General features: G+C 38.5%; 1 protein-coding gene and 1 long non-coding RNA gene across 6 annotated transcripts; both read right to left on the bottom strand.

Moving 5' to 3' along the window:
- Positions 1 to 1,790: 1,790 nt before the first annotated feature.
- LOC146473441 (serine/threonine-protein kinase PRP4 homolog) lies at positions 1,791 to 26,384 on the bottom strand. Of its 5 annotated transcripts, none has more exons than XR_014866352.1 (13): positions 26,284 to 26,380; positions 25,105 to 26,199; positions 17,495 to 17,891; positions 16,980 to 17,064; positions 15,437 to 15,584; positions 14,707 to 14,844; positions 14,221 to 14,374; positions 12,567 to 12,681; positions 11,815 to 12,053; positions 10,221 to 10,418; positions 4,913 to 4,982; positions 3,837 to 3,868; positions 1,791 to 1,906 (listed from the first exon to the last, which is right to left on the bottom strand). XR_014866352.1 is itself a non-coding variant. In XM_085118109.1 (12 exons), exons 1-11 carry the CDS (start codon positions 26,364 to 26,366, stop codon positions 4,962 to 4,964), a joined length of 2,673 nt encoding a protein of 890 aa, XP_084974235.1. In that variant the 5' UTR covers positions 26,367 to 26,380; the 3' UTR covers positions 3,204 to 3,868; positions 4,913 to 4,961. The 5 variants fall into 5 exon arrangements, 3 of the variants coding, with proteins under 3 accessions (XP_084974233.1, XP_084974235.1, XP_084974236.1); XR_014866353.1 differs by lacking the exon at positions 1,791 to 1,906 and adding an exon at positions 2,593 to 2,892 and having other exon boundaries at positions 26,284 to 26,384; XM_085118109.1 differs by lacking the exon at positions 1,791 to 1,906 and having other exon boundaries at positions 3,204 to 3,868.
- LOC146473442 (uncharacterized) lies at positions 5,066 to 7,389 on the bottom strand. Its single transcript, XR_014866355.1, has 2 exons — positions 7,249 to 7,389; positions 5,066 to 5,551 (listed from the first exon to the last, which is right to left on the bottom strand). It is a non-coding gene; the product is annotated as an uncharacterized LOC146473442 (long non-coding RNA).
- Positions 26,385 to 27,333: the final 949 nt, after the last annotated feature.

Genomic DNA, 27,333 nt, shown 5'->3' with positions numbered 1-27,333 from the left:
AATTTCCATTACAAAGTTATCATTTTGAAACCACCTTTCCCATTGGAATTTCCATTTCCAAGAAAAAATATTAAGACCCCGACCCCCATAGAACAGATTTTTTCTAAGACCCCCTACCCCTCTGGAAATTTCAATTAAGCTCCATACAATTCTTTGAACTTTGGCCTACATGTATGAGATGCCCCCTCCTCCCCCCACTAGTCCTTTCCAATCCATTCTGTGGTGGGGTGGTGGGGGGGGGGGGATATTTTCTGGAACTATACTGTATAAAAGACAGGTATCAAGGATAGGTTCTGAGTTGCATTTGTACAAGATAGGGAAGCAGGGATAGTGTAGTGATGAGAGCACCCGCATCCCACCAATGTGGCGCGGGTTCAATTCCTGGACTTGGCGTTATACATGGGTTGAGTTTGTTGTTGGTTCTCATCCTTGCTCAGAGAGGTTTTTCTCTGGCTTCCCCAGTTTTCCCCTCTCCTTAAAAACCAACACGTCCAAATTCCAATTCGATCTGGAATCTGAGGCTCACAGGTTTGTCAGTCGTAACAGACTGTTACTCTGTAAAATGGGCCAAATAAGATCAATTCGTTTGATCAGCCTTGTAATGACAAAAAGCATTAAGGATAAGACTCTGAAACATCTCGCTATCTAGCAAATACCCCACGTGACAACAGATCCAACAGTAACCGAGAGATGCTAATCTCCATTCAACCTTTATGGTAAAGCTAACGTGTCACTTATTAACAGTTACAAGCCTTCTATTTTCTTTTTTCTCGCTAACCCCCAACATTTTCAATCCGCATGGAATGTCCCACTTCTCTTTGAGCCCCTCACAACCATATGCCCGCCTACTGCATAGTAGACAGGACGGCAAAATGTCTTTTTGTCCTATCCAACGTGAAAGCAAATTCCAAGCGCACACGTTGCCCATTTTTGGAAATGCCGAAATGGCTGTTTTTATCCTTGAGGACGCAATATCCGTATGGAGGACCTATTTTTCCGTTGTGCGTCGTTCGAGACGAACAACGGAAGATAGTTCGTCCAGACGGATAATGCGTCTTGTGCCCGTCTTTATACTCGGCGAGAGACGAATAACCGGAATGTTTGCCCAAGTTCGCCCAGACGGATAATGCGTCCTCTAGTATAAAAACGGCCATTCTTGTGTAATTTAAGAGTGGCTTTGACGGTATTCTAAAACACACAAGGGTATTTTTTATCTATTTTTTCCAAAAATTGCTGAATAACCCTACGAAATAGATTCCCAGAACTCTGGGTTAGGGTTAGGAATTGTGGGAAGTTTGTGGAATTGCAGTTAATTGATTGTTATTGACTTGGAATTTCAGGGAATTCCTGGGAATTACATGAGAATTGTAATAAATTTTTCAAGCTCAGTTTTTAACAGTCACAATTGAAAGCGTTTAGTTGAGACATTGCCTTCACATTCAAGCATTTAATGGCCATTCTCTTTCCTTTCCTTTAGGTAAATGTTGAGAGTTTACCGAACTTTTTAGTGAGCTTTTTCCCCCAAGACAACGAGAAAATCGAAAAAAACCCGCATTGTTGTTGGGATTAAACTTTCGATGCCAAGCGGACGGGCAACGGGTAATCCCGAGCGGGCAAGATAGCTCCATCTTGCCCGCTCGGGTAGCCAATCACAGCGCAGGGATTTGACTCATCTTGCCCGCTCGCGGAGCCAGCCATATAATAAGGATTGTTACTGCCCGATTCCAAGTTCACTGAAAAAGAGAAAGGACTAAAATGTCGCAGATAATAACGGCCGAAGGACTGCTAGCAGCCCCAGGCCAGAGCAATGAAAATGCCAACATAGACGAACAAACGGAGCTGACAAACGATGATGAAGACGCACTTCTCTATGCAGGAAATGATCTTAGCAAGGGCTATTGAAATCCTAAAAGAAAATTGGGGGTAACCACGTATTTTTAGAGATAATTAAGCAACAATTATTCTAAAAAGCAGTAAAATACAAAGCAATGTATGCATTCTTTTTTTTTTCAAATTGAAGCTTCATTATCTCTGAAAAATTCATGGTTACCGTAAATTTTCTTTTTGGATACCAAGAGCAATTGTTTAGTTCTGCTTTCCCCATAGTATTAAAGCGCGCAAAAATATCTCTGATATTTCCTTTTGAGGCTCAGACGCTTCAGGATTACCGTTCCTTCATTCAGAGATGTTTTACAAGGGTTTGAACACAATCTTTTCGGAGTAGATCTTCCAATTTACAAGCTGGCAAGAAGAGGTGTGACGAAAAAACATCCCACCCCTCCCCTATTTTCCTCACCAGCTCATGAATAAAAGCCTCGAAAAAAAAATTTAGTTACATTAACAGCGAGGCCAGATAACCAAGGTGCTTTTAATTAAACAAACTGGCATCGGATTTAAAAGGGAATCTTCACTCTTACGACAAATTGACGTTAAATTGTTCGAAATAGTGTCTAAAAATTTCAAAGCTAACCCGGTAGTTTAAAAAGTGGATCTGGCCTGTTAGTGTTCTAAAAGTGGATTTTATTACCGCCTGTTGTTGTTGTCATTATTATTATTATTATTATTATTATTATTATTATTATTATTATTATTATTATTAGAACGCTAAATTCTATCTCCAATTTTTAAACTAAGCTTTGAAATTAAAACACTGTCAAGAATTTAATGTCAATTTGTTGTGAGTGGAGGTTCATGTTAAGACCCAGAGTTAGTGGCAGTGAGCAAGGTCGGGTTCCATCACAACTTTGCTTGTAAAGAAAGTGTCCTTGCTTCTCGCTGCAGGTTCGTCAGTTTGTGTTGGAGTTTACCGTGGTGAGACAAGATAGCTGTTGAAGTTTGGAGCTTGAAAGCTGCTTTGTGAAGCTGATAAAAAAAAATGCCAACATGACTCACCTAGGAAAGGGAAACAAGTGCACAAGTAACAAATCAAATCTATGAACTGACATGATATAACAACACAGCTAGTATAGGAGAATCCTGATTAGTCAAACCAACAGGAAACATCAGCCTGCTTGAGAAATCGAAATAATTACCAATTAATTTTAATTTTACAACCTGCATAGTACGCAGATTTTTCCGAGGTTTTGTTTTTTGTTTGTGTTCTTTTATTTTTATCTTTATATTTTTTGACATTTTTCGTAAAGTTTGCAGTTCTCGTTGACCGCTGTATTTCAGAGCTCCAACTTTACAATTACAAAAATCAAACCAGTTATGTGTAATCTTTGTAGTTGTTACAAAGTTCACACTTGTCCATCTGTCTGACATCTCATTCTAAAGAATGTAAATTCTTTATAATTTTGCAAGTTTTGTAGATTTCAGTAGACTGAACTAAAATCCTGATAGTAATATTGTCCATTGGGCAGTATTGCTTTTTCAACATGTGACTTGTGGGAAGGATGCTGTCTCCTTTTGCCACTGCGTACACGTTTTGAGTATCTCGGAATGGCACTAGAAACTGGGTTTTCTTAACAGCGGTGCCCGCTAAAACAAAATTATTTTTGCGCAGTTTATAACTACTCTGGAAAGCAGATCTTGACAAGGGTTATTGGTATGCGAAAATAAGATTAGGTTTAACAATGAAAATTTCAGAGATAATTAAGCTTCAATTTGGGGAGAAATTGTCATACAATGTTACATGACGGGATTTTAAAGCTTTTTAGGATTATTGTTGCTTAATATTTATATCTAGACCCAATTTTCTTGTTGGATTCTAATAGCCCTTGCTAAGATTTGCTTTTCTGTATAGTCATAAACCACACAAAAATATTTGTGTATAAGGAGCCGAGGCACCGTCCTCATAAGACAAAATAATAAGAGCTTGAATTATGTCACAGAACCTTTGGTTACCATTGGCTGGACCTTTTACCCCCTGGAAAACAAAGAAAATGCTGATGGGAAACCATGTTGGATGAAAATGAGCTCTAGCAATACAATTTTTTTTTCCCAAAAATAACAAACTTATATTGATACAATTACTGTAAAATTCCAAATATAAACCCACCCTAAAATAAACCCACAAAATCTTGCATGGAAACATCCTTGTGACAATTGAGCCCTCCTGAATATAAACCAAATGATTGTTAGGGCTGGCTGTTTTATGCAGTTAGAGTGAGGCTTAGTGTTTCCTTCTGTTTAATCAACACACATCCAAATTTCATCCAATAATAAATAAGCCCTTCCCAAAATTTGAAAAGAAAAAAAGTCCTTTGAATGAAAATAATGTTGACGTGGACTTTCATTCAGAATTTTACAGTTATCACAAAACACACTAATAGCTGAAATTACTTCTAGTCTGCAAACATCACATTTATTTATTTATGTATCTGACTTCTCAAGTCCAGCTGAGTACCACAACAAAAACATCTTTGTGTTACCTTTTTGATTTTCAAATTTGACAAAGTGTTAGTTTCATACTGATTGCCAGTTTCTGATACACAGATTTCTGGGGTCAGTTTCATAAACTTGACAATGGACATAACTGCAGATGTCAGAAATTGAAGTCACGTCTTACATACACTGTAACTGGCCCTGGTATTTTGGTCATATATCAAAACAGTTATTCATAAATAAATTTAACTAAATAATAATTATTTCGTTTAGAGTCACTACTCTACTTTGGCAGTTCATCAGGGGAAAATATCATTTTTAACAAACCAAACTTTACAGTTCTAACAGATTAATGCACATACAGCTGTTACCTGTCTAGTTATGCAAAAAATGAAAAAAAAAAAGTCAGACTACAACAATGCCAAATAATGGCAAAAAATCAAGATACATAAACTGTTTAGTGCTAGATAAACCACATTACAGAATTCACTTTTCAGATGCCCTCTCTTCAGGCCTTAACTGCTGTGCACAGTAAAGTAACAAAAAATTCCAAATCTCCAAATCTCCTCTGTGATATCAGTAATACCTCTAATTAAGAAGACTGATGTAATAATCTTTAATCCAGCAAGTGATTGCTATTCAGATTGCAGGGAAACCTGTAAAATAGTCAAATTATCAATATATGGATAACATCACATTCAATACTTGTAAATGAGTAAACATCACTAAAATGCATGCCAGCGTTTGACCGTGTTATGTTTTGTGCAATTAGCACTTTCAGACAAACTGAACAAATTATTGCTAAATCAAACACAACATGCAACAGCCAAGATCATTGCACAGAAATAGCTGCAACAGCTACAGGGAGTAGTACAGAGTTCTACTTTCTATGTAAAGTCGAACTTTCCGTGAGCGTACACCCTTGGGACCAGAAAAATTGTCCACTTAAGAGAGGTGTCCGCTTATGGGAGGTTAAAAATGTAGTGTTTGTATGTAGCTGAAAACATGACCAAGTGTCCGCTTAGGAGAGGTGCTGCCTATGGTAGGTGTCCGTTAGCGGTGGTTTGACTGTAGATTAAAGCAACTTTTGTCTGCAATGCACAGTGCAAAACCATCTTATACCACTTGTCTAACAAATTTTCTACTTTCTTGCAACTGTGTGCAAGCATCAATAATATTATCGGCCATAGTCCTTCATGGTCAACCTTGTGAGACAAACACTTGTCTACAATACACCGTATTCACAAATGGCGGATGCGCGGGAAAAAACTGGCACTAGGCATCAAAACGAGGCGTTTTAGGATAAACAAAAAATAATTTGCCTGCGAGTACAAGCTCACAGAGAGAATATTTAGCTGATAAGCTCTTAAACAGCAAGTTTTTCAGATCGCTGGTTTTATTCCGAACGAGAGAGGTCTAGTGTTTCTTTGTTCGTTTCTTGTAGCAATCCCAAATGCAAAATAGACAATCACGGAAACAAATCGGTTAGAGGTTTTGTTTCCGAAGGATTCAACTTTCGAGCGCAGATGGATAGAGATACTACAGAAGTTTGTTTGGTATGTCTTTTGGAATCCGAAGGTAAGATTGGTCTTGAAAGAAACAAAATGAACATACAAAAGGATGCATTTCTAACGAGAGTTGCGTGATCAACTTCGTATCGGACGTTTCATTTGTCTAAACCGCTATAATACCAAGAAAAAAAAGACGAAGAGACGTGAAGGATGTGGAGAGAAACGGCTGGACGAATAATTTAAAAAGAAGCAACAGGTGAACCAAGACTTGTCTGTTTCGATTTATTTACATTGTAGCCGTACTGTAAACAACAAGCAGAGAATGCAGTCCCCTCAAAATTCATATAATTTGTTAAATCAATCAAGTCATCAAACTGTTTAATAATGGAACAAGCTCAGAAGGAACATTTCTTGCCTGAATGAGAAAACTGTACTCCGTAAAACAGGCCAGGGACTAGAGAACACAGCATTGTGGCTTTTTAACCGGCATTTCGGTTGAAATCATTAAAGATTTGCATACTTAATTAGGTAATTTGTCAGAATTAGATTATCGTATTTAGCTTTACACTGGGTTCCTAAACTTGCCATTCCTTGTAATGCAGTTACAATATAACGCATTTGAGAGTGACATTCCTGAATTTCCTTGCAGGATCGTTTTCTTAAAATTGATACCTTACTTCCAGTAGTTCCTCTTGACTTTGGTAACTGCCACATTTTCAATGACTTGCATGAATCTTGGCCAATCTTGCGATGCACGATATCTTTTTTTATTCGGGGGAAAAGCGCCTGAACTGTACCAAAATATTTAAGTCTTGGCTCACATATTGCTTCCTTAGTTAAACTTTTCTTTCAGTAGCTTCCCTCCACCTCCTTTTCTTTTCGTTTTTTAGGCATTAGAGCTGTTCACAATAGTAGGAGTCGGTTTTTGTAGCTTTTCTGATCGGAACTTCCGAGTAGTAATCACCACGCAACCCTCTTTGGAACTGCGTCTGTTTGTAGATTCATTTTCTTTCAGGACTTCGAAACCTGTTTTAATTCCCTTTCCAAAAAATACTGCAATTGAATAAACCTTTGTGGCTCCTGCTAGAGTGAAGATCTTTCTAACAACTTTTCATATTTTCTGTAGACATTACACTCGAAGGTTTGAAACGAACAATCTAACTCAGTTTTTTCCCGTGAGTGTCTAGTCTGCATTTGAGATTGCTACAAGAAGCCAACCAAAAAATAATAAACACTAGAACTTGAACTCGTTCGGATTAAGTGATCAGAAAAACTCAATTTTTAGAAACTCAGCACTTATCGACCCCACAGAAGCTTGCATTCGCTGGAAATTTTTTTTGTTTGTCCTAAAACGCCTCGTTTTGATGCGTAGTGCCAGTCTTTTCCGCGCGTGTCCGCCATTTGTGAATACGGTGTATGTAGTGTCCCTTTTTCGCATATATGTAACAAAGCAGTGTTAGGCTGAACAACACAAAATTACATGAGAATCATAAGGTGATCATAATACTGTTGGCTATCATTAATAAGCAAATCTGAGCAAAAACAATCCAAGTCACAAACAAGAAACACTTTGTGCAATGGAACAAATGTGATGGTATATTTTAAGACTTGTAAATAAAATAATGAATAATGGTAGTGAATAATACATCATTCTCAAGAAACGTTTTTGAAGAAATTTAAGCTATGGTGTATCTTCAACTGCATTATCTCAAAATTTATGTTAACTCTTCAATGAACACCTATAAAAGAAGAAGTAGAACCTTCCTAGTAGATAAGTATGTTCAGAAGCTGATAAAAATGTTAATTACGGCCCACATCAACACTTTAAATAATTTATTCATCAATGACAAAAAAAAAAAAAGAACAATATCAAACATTTATTTTGTTTGACCTTGGAAAGCTATGATAACCATCACAATTGTATTATTTACAGAGTTAACCTACATCCATCGTACTCTAAATTTGTTAACGACAATGAAAACAACACCAAGCAATACGTGTGTTTCTATTGCTCTGCAATCAAGCTGAAGAAAAACAGTGTCTATCTGTTTTTAACCATTCTAATCACAAGTAGCCCAAGCTCTACAAGTGTTTATGTTAACCTTTGTAATGATACAATCATATAAGGTAATTTGAGCATCACGGCAACCATTGCATAATAGTGGAACAGTGCAACTAAAACTCCTTGGAATCGCCTTAAATTGCTTCAAAAAGGACACAAGACACAAATAGCCATGCAAAGGAGTTCAGAAAGGCAATTCTTACTCAAAAATCATTTGCGAACATTTTTCTCAAATACAAAACCTCGCAATTTTGCTATTATGCAACAGTTACCATGACGCTCAAATTACAACACAAGATTGTAGCATTAAAAGGTCAACATAAATGCTTGTAGAGCTTGGGCTACCTGTGTTCTAATGACACCTTCTAAAGATGGTGATTATGGATCCTCTCTTCATCAAGCCACTATAGGCAGTGTTACAGTAGGCAACATTTCATGTAACTTGTCTTGCAACTCAGTTTCACAGAGCATTACAGTGTGGGTGTATTGGACAACCCTAGGTAGGTCTCCAACATTAAAAAGTAGTGCACTGTCAGCGGCATACCCAGGGGAGGGTTTCAGGGGTTCCGGAACCCCCCCCCCCCCCCCCCCAAATTAAATGAAACCAGCTTTTGCACGCAGTGATAGAAAAGGAGGCTCCCAATGCAAGAAAACAATGCTGTCAAGTCTGTCATACAAGACGGGTTGAATGGCAGGCATGAAGCATACGTCAAGGTATTCTTTGACATGCAGCAGCACTGAAAAAAATTTTTTCTAGCATTGCACATGGTCCCTGCAACTTGTAAAGCAGAGCTGGAACACATTTTTTAAACTCTGCAAGACAAGTTGTACGAAATTTCACCTCATGTAACACTGCCTAATCTTAGTAAATAAGCTAGAAAATGTAATCTTAATTCATCTAAAGTAACACTTAAATACATACCCATAACTAAGGTACTATGAATGAACCACTTGCTAAAGCTTAAATATGAAAATCAAACTCATGTTTTCAAAGCTGAAATTTTTTGAAGAATGCAGTTGTACAAGTCATCACAAGACGGCATAACTTTCCATCTATACCTAGAACATCTTCAACGACTACTTTACCAAGGAAATAACATTAAATGAAAGGACCCAATCGAGCAATCCAGTGAGTTAATAGCTTAGTTATACCCACACTCGTGTTTATTGGTCTGTCTACTTGTAGTCAACTACATGTATCAACAGCCAGATAACTGACAGCTGACCCACAATACTGTTTCTATTGGAGGTTTCAAAATATTAACCAATGGAGTTCCCTAACCCAATTAGAGTTCTTTAGAAAAGCAAGGATGGTGCAATCATAGAGTGAGAGCATTTTACCTCCCACCGACGTTTCACCTTCATCAAAGGGTTTCTCTCAGTTCTCCAGTGTCTCTACCAGGAAGGACTATGTGAAAACTACACGTACCTGATGGTGGCATTTCTTTCCTCTTTAAAATTAATATGACAAACTTTAACCAAAAAAACTTCAGCAAACTGTTCCAATCTAGTATGTTACACACACGGTAAGTTCAATGCTATTATGGGTCAGTGAATTTCAAAGTGATCAATGCAAGCAACAACTGAAGATTATATTACATGTACGATGCCAGAATCTTTCTACTTGGGGGCATGGACAGCTAAGAAAACCGAGTTAAGCCACAGCAAGGTGATACAAATCAACAAAACAAATTACTGTCATTTTGAATCAGAAATCACATTGGATTAACAGTGACCCATTTTAGACCAACTTTTCCACACACAATATAGAGTCCTAAAGTGATGGCATCACAAAAGCTAAATTTGGGAAAATGTGGGTTTAGATGAGATATTCAGAAAAAAATGAGGACAGAAAAGATGTCTCTTTGCCAAAATTCACTATCTTGTTGAGAATCGGGGACAAGAAATTGGCACTTTCATGCCACAGTTACTCGATAAAAATGCTTCTTATTTTGCCTCAGTTCAAAACTGTTAGAACTGAGACAAAATTAAAAGGGTTTATATCGAATCACCAGAGCATAAAACTGCCAATATCCCATCCCCAAATGGTAGAAAGATGTTGATTTTTGATAAGTAGGTATTTGTCATCATGTTCTTTTTGAATATCTCATCAAATCCCATAATTTCAACAATTTGAATATTTATGACTTCACACTTTAGGACTCTATACTAGAGACACTCCTGCATTTACATGTAGCCATGCACATTTGCAAGTCCTGTGAATTTGTATGATCATAGTTTTTAAGCCTGGAAGGACTACTGAATAAAGTAAAAACCCAAACAGATGTCAAGTCTTATGAACAGTGTTCGGCGGCTCAAACCTTTTCTGTGATGAAAGGATGAGTGAGGGCCTGGTTGAGTGAGATCCTTTTCACTGGGTCTAACATGAGGCACTTGTCAAGCAGATCCTTGAGCTGCATAACTTTTCGTTTGTGTTCCTCGTTCAGCTTTTTGTAGCCCAGCAAAGATTCTACCACTTCCTTGTTGGGATTTATTGTACCCAATACTGTCATCTTCTCCTGGAAAAAAAAGAGGTGAATGAAAAAAAAAAAACAAATAAATAAATAAAATAAAATAGAATTTATTAATGGTCTCTGTTTTATTACCACATGAGGCAACTGCAAATGGAATAATAGTTTTGTTAAAAAAACAATCAAGAAATATTGCTACATGTAGATCTTGCTGATTTCACTTTGCAAGAACAACCAGAAGACAATATTTCATAGTCACTATTTCTCGGGCATGGTAAAATAACACATATACCACGGCCACTAAGCCAATCAAATCCCTGGAATTGCATTGTGCAATGATCCAATTTTTAATAAATAAACACCATTTATATACAGACAGAGGTTTCATTAAGGGCCAGGCTCTGAGCGAATTGACCTTCTGTAACTTTGACTTTGCCCAGCTGCTTTTAACGCCTCGACCAACTTTTTCAATAGAAGACCACACCCAAGTTACCTATCTTACCCAGGTGCACTTACTGCACTACCTACTTTCCCAACTATCCAAAATCTTAATGTAACCCCATGAATACTACCATTACTGTTGACTTGAAAATTAGCTCAACCGTCACATGTAAACTAACAATAATTCACAAACAAAATCTTCAAAATAAACTTGCCATTCTACATGTAGTAAGGCCAGAGAAACAGAGACATTTGGGTTTAAAACAAGCTGTGAAAAGGAAAACTCACCCACTAGTTGCAAGGCAGCCTACAAACCTAAGATTTAATCCTCGTTTCTGTATCATGAAGCAGCTAAAAGTACCACTATCAATAAAAGTATTGCGTGGGATACCAGTACAAGTACCCATCTACACATTATGCACTTGGGTGGAGAGAAAGCATGTGAAGTTAAGTTTCCAGACTTTGGAAACAATGCATGTTTTTTTTTAGTTTCATCTTGTTCAGTGAAAGTATTTTTGTACTTGTACAATCTAGTAATAATATATTTCAAGCTAAAGGCAGAGAAAAGTTTTAAGTCAAAACCGTGTGCACAGAAAAATCATTATTCATTAGTAATTGAACTGGAGGAACCCTGGGTTAGTTTAAAATTATTGTGCTTTCAACAACTGGGCCCAGGCTTACAGAGTCCAGTGTGCAAAGAAAGTGGTGTCTTATAGCCTGTGGCTAGTGGATTTTGCTATAAAGTTAGTGAATTTTGTTCTTAACTTGCCAGACAGGCAAGTGAAGTTATTGAGGATTTCAAATGACAAAAGAACTGTGTTATCAATCCTGTGCATCAAAACGTTTTTGGGGCTGGGGGAAATGACTTTTGGGCTTGTACATGCTAGCTACATGTTGCCCGAATGGCAAGCTGTAAAACTGACTTTCTTTGCACCCTGCAGACATTTAGAAGTAAAGAGCCAGTAAACGAATAATGCTGAAATAATACTAAAGTGTTTCTTACCCTTTGAGTAACCTTGTCAACCTCATGATAGAGAAAGTTGCAGTTCTCATCAAAGTGCTGTTCTCGTAGTACTCCCTTTCGCACCATTTTGTTGGGTATTTTACCTTTGTAATCCATCATCAGTTTCAGCATTTCATTGTTGGTTTTCCCAGAAAACATTATCTTTCCGGTGTAAAGCTCAAACAGTGTAGTTGCCACAGACCACATGTCTATGCTGTAGTCATATTTTGCTCCTATAACTAAAGAAAGATAAAGCTAGAATTAGAGCAACAGAAACAATTGGCATCTTAAAATATCAGGTTGTGTAACTTGAGGGCAGCACTGGACAGTCTTGAGACTGACAAAACTATGGCCTTCACACTGGACAGTGTTCCCAAGAGTTGCCCAAAAGACCTTGTGCTAAGGAAGAGAACCAACAAAAGAGTTGACCAACCTATGATGTTAAGTGAGCATCTGGGATTTGAATGAATGGTGTAAGGTACTGTGGCTGCCACCACTGTGTCATTCCTGTCCCCTTTGGAGAGCTATATGTAATGTAGTCATCTAGTTTGTTCATACATTGTATGAATGCAGTTTGATTTTAATATTGAAGAGAATAAATCAGATGTGTCACTCCAGTTTTATGCTTCTCAGTTCTCTGTCAGCCATATAAACCTTAGAAATGACATTATTACAGGTAGTACAGTGGAAGTTTAAGCGGTCATCTGCTATGTGTTACAATGTACATATCCATTGAGTACAGGGCAACTTACTTATTTCTGGAGCTCTGTAAAAACGACTGACAAGGTAAGGAGTTATATCACATTCAGAAGCAAATGAGGCAGATCCAAAATCACACAGTTTTACCACCAGTTTAGATTCATTCACCTGTGAGAAATACAACACCAAACTTGCATGTGCATTATTTCACTGCATTACCCAATAACCCAGAAAATTAAAATGTCACAACTTTTAAAGGCCCATGTTCACCCAAGAGACATTGCGCGCCGAGCTGAATTTCGCACAGTCGAAAATTCAGAAAATTACCAGCGAGCGCTGAATAGCGAAAGTAATCCACATTCATCGAGCTCATTTCCTGGAATATCACAATTTTTCGTGTCACTAAGCTTTGTATAATATCATCTCGCTTTATTTATGTGGATATTTTCAAGAACAGTCTTCGTGTGGAAAGGAAAATTGGAAAATCGTCGGTCGCTTCTAAGTAACATCTCGCCGTTGACAATGTAGTTGTACAATTGTTATTCCGAAGGAATGTATTTGTCTCGCTTTTATTCTGAAACAAAGAAGCGGGAGGATTTGTTGTCTCCATGCATGCATCTGTTGTAGCGATGTTCCTGATTTCTACGGATGTCTGACCTTAACACGTAAGTTTTTTTAGCTCCATTCGATTTTATTCTCCCGATTCATGTAAACCGGCAGCGTTGCGAAGAGACGTAATAAACTGTATGGTTTTCTAGGTGGCGTTCCTTCGTTTTTTCTTATCGGCACAGGCAAATAAATTAAAATACTCATTTGCTTAGTAAGCTGCACATTCATTCGTAGCATCGTTGCTTTGTCATCAAAGGTAGAAATAATTTCATGATAGTAAGATAGACCGGATCGGCGCAGCCAGCTATAATTTTGAAAGCGATATTAACTGAGCTAACGAGTCCAGCACTGTTAATTTCATTTCATGTCAGCTTTTATAATAATCGAAAGGACACTTTTAGATTACTGTCTAACTTATACAACAATAGAATGAAAATCTTCGGACAAAATTATTTAATGTTGAGGGCTGCCGGCTTTAATTTTTCGACTGTTTCGCCGCGTCGCTCAAAGGAATGAATGCAGAAAAACAAACCAAACCTCGAATTTCGTTCGCCGAGAATTTTACACAAAGGAGTACAAAGAACTCGAGCGCTTTGGAGAGTACATATTTCTGATAGGTATAGAGATTAAAATAAATCGGAGCGACTGAAACGAAATCAACCAGTCCGATTTGCGTGGTCTGATTTATTTTGAATGCGCCAGGACTTTCATCCCAGCGGGAATATTCTGGTAAACCAATCAGATCGCAAGACTAAACAATAGAAGCGCTTTTAAACAATAACAAACGGCCGCAAAACTGAATGGGTGAAACTGGGCCTTTAAATTATTTAATTAGAAGGTTGCAAATTCACATACATTGTAACAAAACAACAAGAACTGTATTTTCAAAATATCTATTTTTACGTGAACTGTGGTACGGTGTACTTCATTACTCATTCATGATTAAAATAAAAATTCTGTCTGGTGAAAGCCTATTTATCACCATTTAGCATCTGTGAATGCACAGTTGTGTGTGTAGGTGACTTGTTGTAAGATACAATACAAGAATTGTACAGCTTAATGAAAAAATTTTATAATTATACATGAATTGTTTCTTACCAGAATATTATCAGGCTTGATGTCGGCATGGATGATGCCCGTCTTTTTCAACAGCTTCAGTGCAAGGAACAGCTGCTGACTGTAGGATCGAACAGCTTTGTAATGCAACCCAACATTCTGACCATACTTCTTTAAAACCTCTCTCAAGTTCATACTAAAAGAGTAATGACAGTCTCAATATATGTAAGGCAATAAAACCACAAAAACTGATGATGATGATTGATGGTGACGATGATGATGATGATGATGATGATCAAACTTTGAGTATAAAATTATAAAAGCCTGAAGTCTTGCTGTTTGAGTTGAACAATCATAAATATCTAACAACACATTGTCACATTCCTGAGCATCTTTGAAATTAATAATAAATTCATTCAGCATAGCACTACAATAGTAAATTATATTCAGTAAAAAGTAATGAAAGAACCTGAGGAAAATTGGCAATACAATGCACATAACTTGAGGGAATGTACCCTTTGTACTCACCTGAGTGATTCAAACACTAAACAAAGATGATTCTTGTGAAAGAAATGTCGGAACAATTGCAGGCAGTGGTATTTATCATCTGGATCAGCGGCATTCAGCTTCTTCAGAAATTCCAACTCTTTCAGACCAGTTTTATGCCTATGATTTCACAAAAAATGTAAATAAATTATGTACATGTTAAAATAATTTTTATCCGGCTAGCAATGAAGTAATACCACAAACTGCCCCTTAGTATAAGTCCTGGGCTTATACAACTTCATATGGGGTTTTAGATGGGCTTATAAATGGAGGGGCTTATATCTGAGGGGGCTTATAACCGGAATAAAAAAATTATTTCGAAATGAGCTTTTATAGCAGTGTTGATCAAAATGCGTTTTTCATTAAATTTTACTGGTTTTTAATTAAGCTTTAAAACTTCAATATTTGGAACAAAATTAAAACTAACAACATGAACGAAACTAGAGGGGGGCTTATATCCGGGGAGGCTAATAACTGGATGTATTTTTTGGTTTACAGGTAGATCGGCCTATAACCGGGAGGAATTATAAACGGCAGTTTACAGTAATTATGAAAGTGAAAGGGAAAACAAAGCACAGTTGAGCCTCTTGAATTGTTGACGTATCACTTAAGTGGTGGAATTTGTAGATTGACAAAAAGTTTCCTACAGTTCTGTCCAAGATTGTGGTTTCTTCTATATTGTACATTAAACCAAAAAAAAAATACACCTTACATCATCTCATTGTTCCTGATGATTTTCACTGCCACTTCTTGGTTTCCTCGGGCTTGATCTCTTGCACGCACAACATTACCAAACACACCTGCTCCAGTGTAGCCATATACACAGTACCGCTTGTCAAGAACTTCACTGATACGGATTCCTACAAGAGAATAATAAAATGGCAAACACCTCTATGTACTGCTTTAAGTAGACACTCAGTCAAGGTCCCAGTCACATACAAACACTGAAAACAAGTGGAAAACCCTGGGTGTAAGTGGACACTTTTTAAATTTTTGATTGCTGACACCCTAAATCACGTCCTGATTAAGAGAAAAGGACTGAACATGTTATTCAACACTACATGACTTATGTACTTAAATATTAAAAGCATCATTCTACTCCACTGATTCATTCATGACAAGTTAAGAGAAACAGTTCACAAAGTAGTAGTGATTTGTATTCCGTCCTACCAGTTAGTGGCAAGGTGTCCCTTGACTTGCAACAAAACATTAATGCCTCATTCCTTGGATCTTGATTTTGGCTTTAATGAGAACCTTGTTGTGATAATGAATGGCTTGAGTAGTTTCGATAAGTATAAATTGAAGGGGTGCATGGAATAAAGTCGGCCAGTATACATTTCACTGCCGGTAATTTTCACACTGATAGTCAATATACAGTGTTTTAAAATACAGGGTCCGAAATTGCGCTTTCCTGGTCGCCAATGCGACCAAAAATTTTGCACTGGCGACCAGAATTTACAACTAGTCGCCAGCGGGCGATTAACTATTTCATGCCACGATCATTATACAAACAATAACTTTGATTTTCAGCCAAATTGCCCGCCAATTGGTCACTTACTTTTTATCTTTCCACTGCTTTTGAAGTATAAAACCGATTTTCCTGTTAATATAAATCTATCACAACGCTTCACAGCTCGAGCAGTGCGAAGCTTTGCCGCCATGTTTTTTGAACGAGAAATGCTGCACGGTTGTGGCCTGGTGCGAACAACATGGCGATCCGTCGATCGTCTTGACAGAAAGCGAAAGGAAAGATCGTTTACGGTTTTGAACATAGAGCAAAGAACCAACTGGCAGTTTTTCAATCGAGTACATTCCTTCTCCAAAAGGTAGAGACGAGAGAAGGTATAAAGTTGACTTAAAACATTTAGCATTCTTATGAAACTGCGTATCTAGCCGTCATTCGATTCATTCGTCGTGGTTTTTCATTGGTAGGTGTATAAATCGCCATTGCGGCCTCAAACGCAGACGCGAATTTTCCATCTGGCAACCCAAAATTTTGGTTTGTGTTTCGCTGCGAAGGAAAAATTTTATTGAAACTTTTTTTCTGCTTTTTGGCGACCACATTTTTCCATATGGCGACTGAAATAACAACTATTGTCCAAGGAAAATTAATGACTTAATACTGTAGCTGTATCACTGAATAACAACAAAAGTTTAATCAGGAACTTGACACTAAAAATTAACTTTGAAAGCTCAGTCAGGTAATCTTGGCAAGGTTTTTTTTTTCAATGCATTCCTTCAAATACTCATCTTACTGTAGTATCCATCTGCATCATCCCAGTTGTCGGTGAGATTTGGATTTTCCTTCCCTGCCTCTAACTTCAAAGTTTTTGCCGGACTCTGCAATGGTATCAGTTATAAACATAATTAATATTAACCACGGAGGTAAAAACATATTATTTACTGAGCACATGGGTATAGTATCTGGAACTCTCAAGCTAAAATTCAACTGTACACTTGTCTTGAGTTGAGTTGTTATCTTTCCTTTTCTATCTTACAGTGTAAGGAATTTCAAAAATTTATACAATCTATTTTTTTAAAAGACTTCAAACTGCAGCCCCTATCATTTCACACGGTCTGTGATAGGACTGTTACATGTATAATGGCTTAAAAGGTGTCACAAAAGCCTTTATGATTTTTAGTAGGTTTGCATCACACGAACATGAAACCTTTCCAATATAGCTTGTGTAACTCATAGCCTTATTGCAAGCATGCTGAAAGTACCACAAACTTGCACTATCTAGAATAGCCCAAAGAAAGCCCCGCTTACACTGTAGTTTTCAGAGAACATGTCATCATCAGCAAACATGTCTCCAGCGACGGATTTCTTCTCATTCTTGGTGTGATCTCCTTGAATGTTACCATCTGAGTCATTGCCCTTCCTTGAATCTGCCAACTGTTTCTCTGTTTGGCTGCTGGCTAATGCTATTTCCTTTTCCAAGTCCTCAGTAGCTAATTTCTCAACAGCATCACTATCTTCACTGTCTGATCTCTCGTCACGGGGCGACTGTGACACATTTGAATTGACTGTTGAAGGAGCATTTGATGCAGTGCCACCTCCTTGGTATTTCTGCAAAATGGCTAATCTCTGAAGCCTTCTTCTCTCAATAATCGCATCTTCATCCTCATCTTCTTCCTCTTCCATCTCAAAGTTGTACAAGTCAACACTGAAATGAAAAATTATGTAAGCTTAACAACCCTCCAAGTAAATTTTTTCCTGGCATTTGGATACTCTTGCAAATTCACAGAGTACCTGGGCCAAAATTGTAGATGCCATGGCTTACAATCACCATTTAGATTCAGTTGTGAAACAAAGCGAAAATTTGACCTTACATTGAAAGTCACTTAGGGCCTTATTCTGCGCACCCCTTCAATTAGAGTTGTTTATGAGCCTCTCACGTAAAAAGGTTCTTAGGCCCAATTCAGACGCCGAACTTACTGTAACTCAAATTAAGGTCGGCCCAAATCACAAAAATCCCGCCTTTTGATTCAGATGCTGAACTAATTACCCGAACTTAATTTACTTGAAGCAAAACATGCTCTCTATGAGAGACTCTATCTGAAATACGTTATAATAATTTATGCATTAGGTACAGCTCATGAAAAGTTTGACATCTGAATCAAAGCCAGTCCAAGGCTGAAATTCCCAGCTGAGCCGTTCCAAACTGAAGCAGCCGTTCTCAACTGTTTCAGACGCGGAGGTCCCGAGGGAGAGCCAAGATGGACGGTAGCGTTTTTGAGTAGTCCGTCCTGTGTAGCTCTCCGCTTTGTAATAAATGGCTGAAAAGGTAAGCGAATGCGACGAAAGTCCGCCCATCACTGGAGGGAAGAGAGTTGAAAGGCCTAGTAGCAGCAGCTCGCCCGAAATTCCTCCAAATAAGACTGCAAAGACTACAGAGCACATGGTCGAGCATGCCGATCTGTCGAGTATCTGGATCGCACTGAACAAGATACAACGGAACACTGACGAGCTTCTTAAAGAGAACAGAGCTTTGCGCAAGCAACACGAAGAACTGCAGAAGTCGCTAGAGTTCCACATCGACAAACTGGAAAAATTAGAGGCGGAGAATAACAAGCTGAAACAAGATGTGAGCTCGCTCAAGAAAGAAGTTCGCAAAGCAGAAGATGAAGTTGCCGACTTAAACGACGATCTAGATGGTCTTAAAAGCGATCTGGACACCGCTATATGCCAAATAGACGATTTAGAACAATACACTAGAAAACATAATCTCGAAATTCACGGCATTCCTGAGTCTTCAGAAGAAAATCTGTCTGACAAGATCATCAAGCTTGGAAAGGTTCTCAATGTACATATTGTCAACAATGACATCGACATCTGTCATAGAATGGCCACGAGAAGATCTAACGGCGGTCCAAGACCAATCATTGTACGATTCAGATCATACAGAGCCAAAAATGAACTCTATAAATCCAAGAAGTACCTGAAGTCAGTAAGTTTAAACAACTATTTTCATAATGCAGGAGCTGTTTATATTAATGAGAACTTAACTAACTATAGGCGTGAACTGTTCGCTAAAGTAAGAAAAGTTAAAAAGATCAACAACTGGCATAGCGCCTGGACCATTGACGGCAAAATTTTCGTCAGGAAGTCCCAAAGCGATCAAGTACATAGAGTACATGAAGTTGAAGATTTGGACAATATTCGTTAGGTTATAATCAAATATTTTTCTTTCCCACCCTCTCCCACATGTAACATAACATTATTCAAACGTTCCCTTTCAAAACCCTCGCTTCCCTTTCGCTTCATCAATTAATTATTTAAATTTTGGCGGAGAGTTTTGTAGGAGGGTTTTGTCTCTTTTCAACATGCCTTTAAAAAATGGCACTTACTCCCTTCTATACATTAAGCTGCTTCGCAGTTTAATTAGTGTTTCTATTATGTTAAGTGTTAGTTGCCATAGTACACTTGTTGTACTCATCGTGATTTGTACCCGCCTTACTCAACGTATTGTAAATTGTTGTCAGCGCACCATCTGCACAAAACATTTACATCGCAAGGCTAAACGCTATCGAACGTTGCAAGCTGTGGTTCATGATTTGCGTTAGAAAGAAATTCACAAATCTAGTGTGTATATGACCTTAAATGCTGTTTCTCTTAATGCAAGAGGCCTCAACAAATCTATCAAAAGAAGAAAACTTTTCCGGTGGCTTCATATTAGAAAATTTGATGTAATTTTTCTGCAAGAGACGTACAGCGATGCTAGCTTGGAAAATTGTTGGCGAGCAGAATGGGGAGGCGACATTTTCTTTGCGCACGGCTCAAAACACAGTAGAGGTGTTATGATTCTTTTCAGTCCCTCACTCAGTAAAGAGGTGACGAATGTTACTGCGGATAAAAACGGCAGATTTATTATTGTAAACACCACCGTCAACGAAGACGAATTGTGCCTCGTTAATATTTATGCCCCAAACGACCAAAACCAGCAAATTTCTTTTTTTCAGAAGATAACCGATTCTATTCGTGGCCAGCAAACTGACAAAATTCTTATTGGTGGAGATTTTAACTGCCCACTGTCCGCTTCCGATAAATTTGGAGGTAAAGACATTCAATTCAAAAAAAGTGTAATACATTCGATCGACGAACTCCGTTGCAACTATGACCTAGTCGATCCCTGGCGAGAACAACATCCACATGATACACAGTTTACGTGGAGAAATAGCTCCGGGAAAATCAAATGTAGACTGGATTTCTGGCTCATCTCGAAGCATTTATTATGCCGCGTTTCGAAAACCGACATTTCCGCCTATCATGATTCAGATCACTCCCCTATCACCATCTCGATCAAGCCTGAAGACAAACAAGAAGAAAGAGGCCCAGGCTACTGGAAATTTAATAATTCACTCTTAGAAAATGAAGATTTCGTCACAAAAATGAGCTTCATCATCAAACACGCCACCCAAAAACACAAGGATGTTGCTGATAAAAGGTTATTTTGGGAAATGTTGAAAATGGAGATCCGGATATTTGCAATTCGTTTTGCGAAAAAGAAAGCCAACGCTGAAAGAAGTACGGAATTGAACCTCCTCCAAAAGCTAGAGAAAATCAACTCACGTATCGACGAAACCCCAGAAAATAGCTCCCTTGTAAACAAGGCTAGAAAACTCAAGATCGAATTAGATGAAATTGCCGTGCAAAAAACTAAAGGGTCTATTATCCGGAGTAGGGCTAGATGGTATGAATTAGGAGAAAAATGCAACAAATACTTTTTTAACTTAGAAAAAAGAAGTTATGTAAAGAAACATATAACAAAGCTGAAGACACCTGACGGTAGTACTGTAGAGGATCCAAAAACTATATTAACCGCCATGAAAAATTTTTACAATCAGCTTTACACCTCTCAAAACCAGCTTTCAGCTGAACGCTTTTCTACCTTTTTCGATTGTGAATCCTTACCAAAACTTGACAGTACAAAGCAAGACCTTTGCGAAGGTCTGATAACCGCAGAGGAATGCCTTGCCGCGTTGAAAACGTTTCAACCTAACAAGACTCCTGGCACAGATGGGTTAACAGCAGAATTTTACCTTCGTTTCTGGCCCGATGTTTCTGGTCCTTTGATAGACTGCTTCAATCACAGTGCCTCACTAGGAGAACTTTCTATCTCTCAGAGTCAAGGAATCATCTCCCTGATCCCAAAAAAGAATAAAGATCCTCTTCTGTTAAAAAATTGGCGCCCTATTTCTCTTCTAAACACAGACTACAAATTAGCAACCAAATGTATTGGGAAACGTTTAGAGAAAGTACTTCCGTACTTGATAAACGGTGATCAAACTGGGTACATCAAAGGTAGATTTATTGGTGAAAATATTCGCTTAATTTCGGATATAATTGAACAATATGAAAACAAGGACGGAATGATACTTTTCCTTGACTTTGAAAAGGCCTTTGATTCTTTAGAATGGGACTTTCTCTTTAAAGTGCTTAACACTATGAATTTCGGTCCAAGTTTCCTCAACTGGATCAAAACGTTTTACACCAACATTTCTAGCTGTGTTGTAAATAATGGCTACTCGTCGGAATTTTTTTCTCTCCAAAGGGGTGTTAGACAGGGTTGTCCTCTTTCAGGTTTACTCTTTGCTCTAGCTGTGGAGCCACTCGCCCACCAAATAAGAATCGATGAATCAATCAAAGGACTTGAAAACGGAAATAAGATCACTAAACTCAGTATGTACGCTGACGACACCACCGCTTTCATTCGCAACGATTCATCCGCGGTGTCCCTACTAACTCTTCTCGATCAGTTCGGTGACCTTTCCGGCTTGAAAATAAATAAGTCTAAAGCCGAGGGTCTTTGGCTTGGTCCTTTGAAAAGCCGATTAGGCAAAGAAGAACCTTTTGGCATTTCATGGCCGAAGCAATACGTCATTGCGCTTGGAATCGCTTTTCCTTATCATGTTCAGGTTGGGAATAAAATCAATTTCGACGAGAGGCTTGCCAAACTCAAAAAAGTTCTAAATACTTGGTCAAGTAGACATTTAACGATCTTAGGCAGAATTGCCATCGTCAAAAACTTAGCTCTCGCCAAACTTGTTTATAGTTGTTCCGTATTAAATGTTCCCAAAGAATTTGTAAAAGAAGTCAACAGCAATATCTTCTCTTTTATTTGGAAATTTAAGCCAGATAAAGTCAAAAGAAAAACTCTGACCGGCCCAATAAGCCACGGCGGTCTTAATATGCTCAATTTTGCTGACGTTGTTAAATCGCTCAAGACTTCGTGGGTTAATCGTTACTGTCTAGCAAATGACCGCCATTGGTGTGCCCTCCTTGATTCGCTTTTAGGTAAGGTCGGTGGAACTCTCTTATTTCAATGTAACTACGATCTTAAATTACTCGACCTCAAAAATCTCTCTGTTTTTTATAAAGACGTTTTAGCTGTATGGCAAGAGCTCAATTCCAAAGATCCACGTAACGCAAATGAATACAAACAAGAAATCATTTGGAACAATCGGTTCATAAAGATAAAAGGAAAATCGTTTTATTATAGATCATGGGCTAATAAAGGCATTTTGAAAATAAGCGACCTCCTAAACATCCATGGCCAGTTCCTTTCGTTCGAAAACTTCAAATGCAAATATAGCGTTCGCTCTACTTTTCTCGATTATGCTGGTGTTCTTGCGGCAATCCCTAAAATTTGGAAAAGCGAAATCGTAGGTAATCTCACTAACGGCGATAACGAACCAGTTCCATCCCTTGACATCTCCTCTACAAAAAAAGCCCGTGTCATGCTTGCAGAAAGATCCTTTTCTCCCCCCATCGTTGAAATCAATCTTAGAAAACAAGGGTTGAATGTAAAGGCAGTATACGAGCTTCCTTTTAAAGTCACAGTCGAAAACAAACTGAGGAGCTTCCAATTCAAACTAATTCATAACATCATACCCACTAATCACTCTCTTTACAAAATGAATATAAAGGCTTCTCCAGAATGTGAACGCTGCCTCTTTCCGAACGAAACGCTTATTCACATGCTTTGCGAATGCCCCGACGTTAAAATCTTTTGGAAAGACATAATGATGTGGTGGAATGCTAAGCGCTCTGACAACATTAGTCCTAGGAATACTGAAATCCTGTACGGTTACAAACCTGAAACGACCACCTTCTACGCGTTAAACCATTATCTTCTTATTGCTAAATATCATGTTTTTCTTGCAAGAAACCAGTCTGAGACTCCAAATTTAAAGGTCTTTCTTGCCTTACTAGACAGCAAGATCAAATGTGAAAGACAAATAGCCATTAGAAATTCCAATTACGAAAAATATAGAGCTAAGTGGACCACTCTCAGCAACTACGATGCGTGAAGCACTTTAAGTATGAAAGTTGAGTAAGGGGAATCTTTTATTATCTCTTGTATGTGTGGGTGGGGTGCGTGTGTGTGTATGTGTGTGTGTGTTGTTTTAGCATCGTATGCAGGATGACGTAGCACGTGTATTTATTTCGTAATTAGTTAAAAAGAATACAAGCAATGTAAGTACAATTTCTGTAAGTAGGTCAAGCAATGTAATGTAATGTAGTAATAGTAGTGTAACTCAAATAGTCATGTAACGTAGTATTGTTTGTACGTGTCGTTGCTATGAATAAAAAAAAAAAAAAAAAAAAAAAAAAAAAAAAAAAAAACTGTTTCAGACGCCAAACTTTTCATGTACTTAATTGATGGTGTTAGGGTTGGCTCATGAAAAGTTTGGCATCTGAACCGAGCCTTACTGATTTCGAATAGAATATACTGCCAGTAAGAAGAAAATTCAAGTACAAAAGACTTATCCCTTAACATGCCCTTTTTATAAGGCAGACAGCTCTCTAACTTCTCTAAGGTGGACATCTTTCAAAAAACAAATGACTCTAGATCTATACCTCTGAGGGGGACCACTCTCTAAGATGGACACATATTTACAGGGAAGGAAATAAGGGAAACAGATTGATAGGTGATAAGTATATGACATTTATCTGGGGTGGATGCCCCAGAGATGGGCATCTCTCAAATGCTGAGACCTATTAAAGGTGGACACCTCTCCAAGATAGTCAGCGCGAAAGTAAGTTGGCAGTCTCAACTCAAAACTCATTCCTCAAAGCTATCCTGAATCAAGCATTGAGGTTTGAGACTTGAGTTTCTTGTGTCAAGACACGTGAAGCTTTCAAGTTTCGAGGATTAAGTCACAAAATTTGAGTTTCAAGGGATTGTGAACTTACACTGCTTTTGCATGGTACTATAAATGCATTTTTTAACACTGCACAAACAGCCATCTTTGACACCCACAACTGAAGGCCAGAAATAAGACAATATAATAAGCCAATCACAACTCAAAGCAACTAAAACCAAGCACATGGGACCAAGTCTAAATTGGTTTTGGTTCTAGTTGTAATAATTATTGGCTGAGAACATCATCATCACCTTCATCCCCAACACCTTAACCCAACACTTGGTAACATCCCATTGACTTTTTTCCTGTCATACACAGTTGTGGTCTCATTTGCTCAGAAGCCTTTTGGAGAATCACACCAAACTGACTACCCTGGCAATCAGCGTGGTTACGACCAGGATTTGTTACATCCTCAGTGGTGCTTTTTACATCTGCAAATTGGAGACAGGACCACCATTTCTACATGATCATTCAAGCCACATGAACATCTAACGACCATTTGCAGATGTCAAAGCAAAGGAAGCACCTTTTAAAAACTGCTGAGTGCTGGTCTGCCAGGGTTCGAACCCGCGACCGCCCACTCAGCAGCCCAGTGCTCTATCAACTGTGCCAACCAGGTGGCAGTTAGCAGCAGCTTTTTGCCAATCAGCATATGAATAAAATCTAACCAAAGGGAATGCAAATAAAGTTTTGACACAAAACTTAAAAGAAAAAATTAAAAATACTCACTCATGATCCGAGTCCCTTTTATGCGCTTGACCTTCAGAGTAACTTCCCTTGTACTTATCACTATTGCGTCGTTGCCGTGGTGACCTAGACCTGCTGCGCCGTCTAGGAGATCTACTTCTCCTTCTTGGAGAACGACTACGATGCCTTGGTGATCGGCTTCTCCGCCTTGGTGATTTGCTGTGTCTTCGTGACTTTGAAGATGACCTTCCTTGACGTTTTGGTGATCTGCTACTTTTACGACCCCCTTCACGTCTCCCTTGCCTTTCCTTTGACAAAGCTCTCCTGGGTGACCAGCTACCCGACTTCTTTGATTTTTCCCTAGACTTTTCTTTTTCATCTCTTTTTGGTGATCTTGATCTTGAACGTCGCTTTGGAGATCTGTCTTTTCTATTTGTTTCAACCTTGGAAGAATCTCTCTCTTGGAGTGCAGACTTTTCCTTCTCAACATTGTTACTTTTTAAACTCAAATCATGCCTAGGTTTTAATTCAGTTTTATTGGTGTCACTAGAGCTGCTGGGTCTTCTAGAATGACGACTGTGTGAGTGCTCACGAGATTTCTCATCCCTTTGAGAGTCAATGTGTGGCTTGCTGTTTTCTTTACTGTCATCTTTTCTATCTTTCTCTCTTGTTGGACTTTGCCTCCTCCCCTTGTTTCTGTCTTCCTTGTTATGACCATCATAAACAACACTCTTAGAGTCTGGCTGCCTGTGTTTTCTATCGCTTTCCCGTTCATGCCTTTGCTTTTCTCTGTGTCTATCTTTAAAATCATCCTCATTTTTACTCTCCTGGAATTTATCGTTTTCAAACGAGCGTTTGTCATTGTCTCTCGCTGCTTCTGCCAGCTGTTCTTGAAGAAAAGCCTTTCTTCTTTCAAGTTCTAGAAGTTCGTCGGCAATCTTAGACTTTTTCTCCACAGGTTCGTCATTTTCAGCTGTCGCATCTTCCTTATCCCTTCTCTTGTGACGTTTGTGTTTGTGTTTGTGACTCTTATGCTTGTGTTTATGTTTTTTCTTCTTTTTCTTGTGCTCGTGTCTGCGATCCGACGTCGATTTATCGTTGGAAACTTGGCGTTCCCCATCTGGATTTGATTCAGAGCTAAATTCACATAAAAAACGGAAGTTTTTTTTACAATCAAACATCTAAAGTTTCTAGAGGGACCCAAAGTTATTGTAAACTTACCTATCAGACGAGTCGTCGTCTTTTCCCTCTTTTCTCAACTCTCTTTCTTTCGCTCTTCCTAAACTATCGACCTCGGCCGCCATATTGGTTTTACCGAGGGTTTGCCGCTGTTTGCCATGCGTTCGCCCGTAGCCTCGACTTAGTGATCACAATTAATTTACCCAACGGGAGGTAGACCGTGACAAAGAGCTGTTGCAAAAAAATTTTGCTCAGACCCCGGGGGGGGTGGTACTCCCCTATATAAGGTATATAGGTATGTGCCGTCCCAAAGGGTATGGTTTTTGAGCCGTTTTGGTCTGAAAACGGGTGTAGATTTTGACAATTACGGTCTGAAATCGGGTCGGGTTTTTGGGGCGGGGAACATTTACGAAAGCTTACAAACATATTTTTCTTCTCAGTACATAACTGGAACGACTAACTGATAGCGAGAAAAAGAAATAGATAAACTATGTCATTCCAGCTTACTTTTACTCCTTGCGTCAACTTCCGTTCAGCACTGATGCATAATTATCAGGTCTGAAAACGGGTATGAATTTTAGAGGTCAGGTCTGAAAACGGGTGTGGAAAATGGCATGTTTAGGTCTGAAATAGGGTCGGGATTTGAAGACCCGGGCGGCACACCCCCCCCCCAAGAATTCCGAGGAGTAACCCCCCCCCCCCCCCCCGGGCGCTCAGACTTTGGCTACTATAATACTGACTAATAGCAAGATGAAGAAGAGTTTATGTATAATTAGCTCACGACGCCTGCAAACATGCTGAAAACTGGGCATGGGACGGTGGTGCGGCGAAATAAAAAATCCGGCTGTGAAAGCGCATGCTCTGTAAATCTGGATGAAACTAAATTACAGTTGTAACACAAAAATTAAAGCACTACATCACAGACACAGACCTTATCTCGGTTTTGGAAGCCATCTTGATGGGAAAGCAAACATGTCTTGAAATAACAGTGTTTGTATGGAAATCCGATTTCAAATAATTTTCATAAACATCGCTTCTGAAAAATTCATGAATTGGAAACTTCAGGCACTATGAAAAGGATTTTACAGAAAA

Source organism: Pavona decussata, unplaced genomic scaffold (genome assembly GCF_977016875.1).
Source record: "Pavona decussata unplaced genomic scaffold, jaPavDecu1.1 SCAFFOLD_93, whole genome shotgun sequence".
In the NCBI taxonomy this organism is placed as follows: Eukaryota; Metazoa; Cnidaria; class Anthozoa; order Scleractinia; family Agariciidae; genus Pavona; species Pavona decussata.
This window is presented reverse-complemented; position numbering and strand designations above follow the sequence as displayed.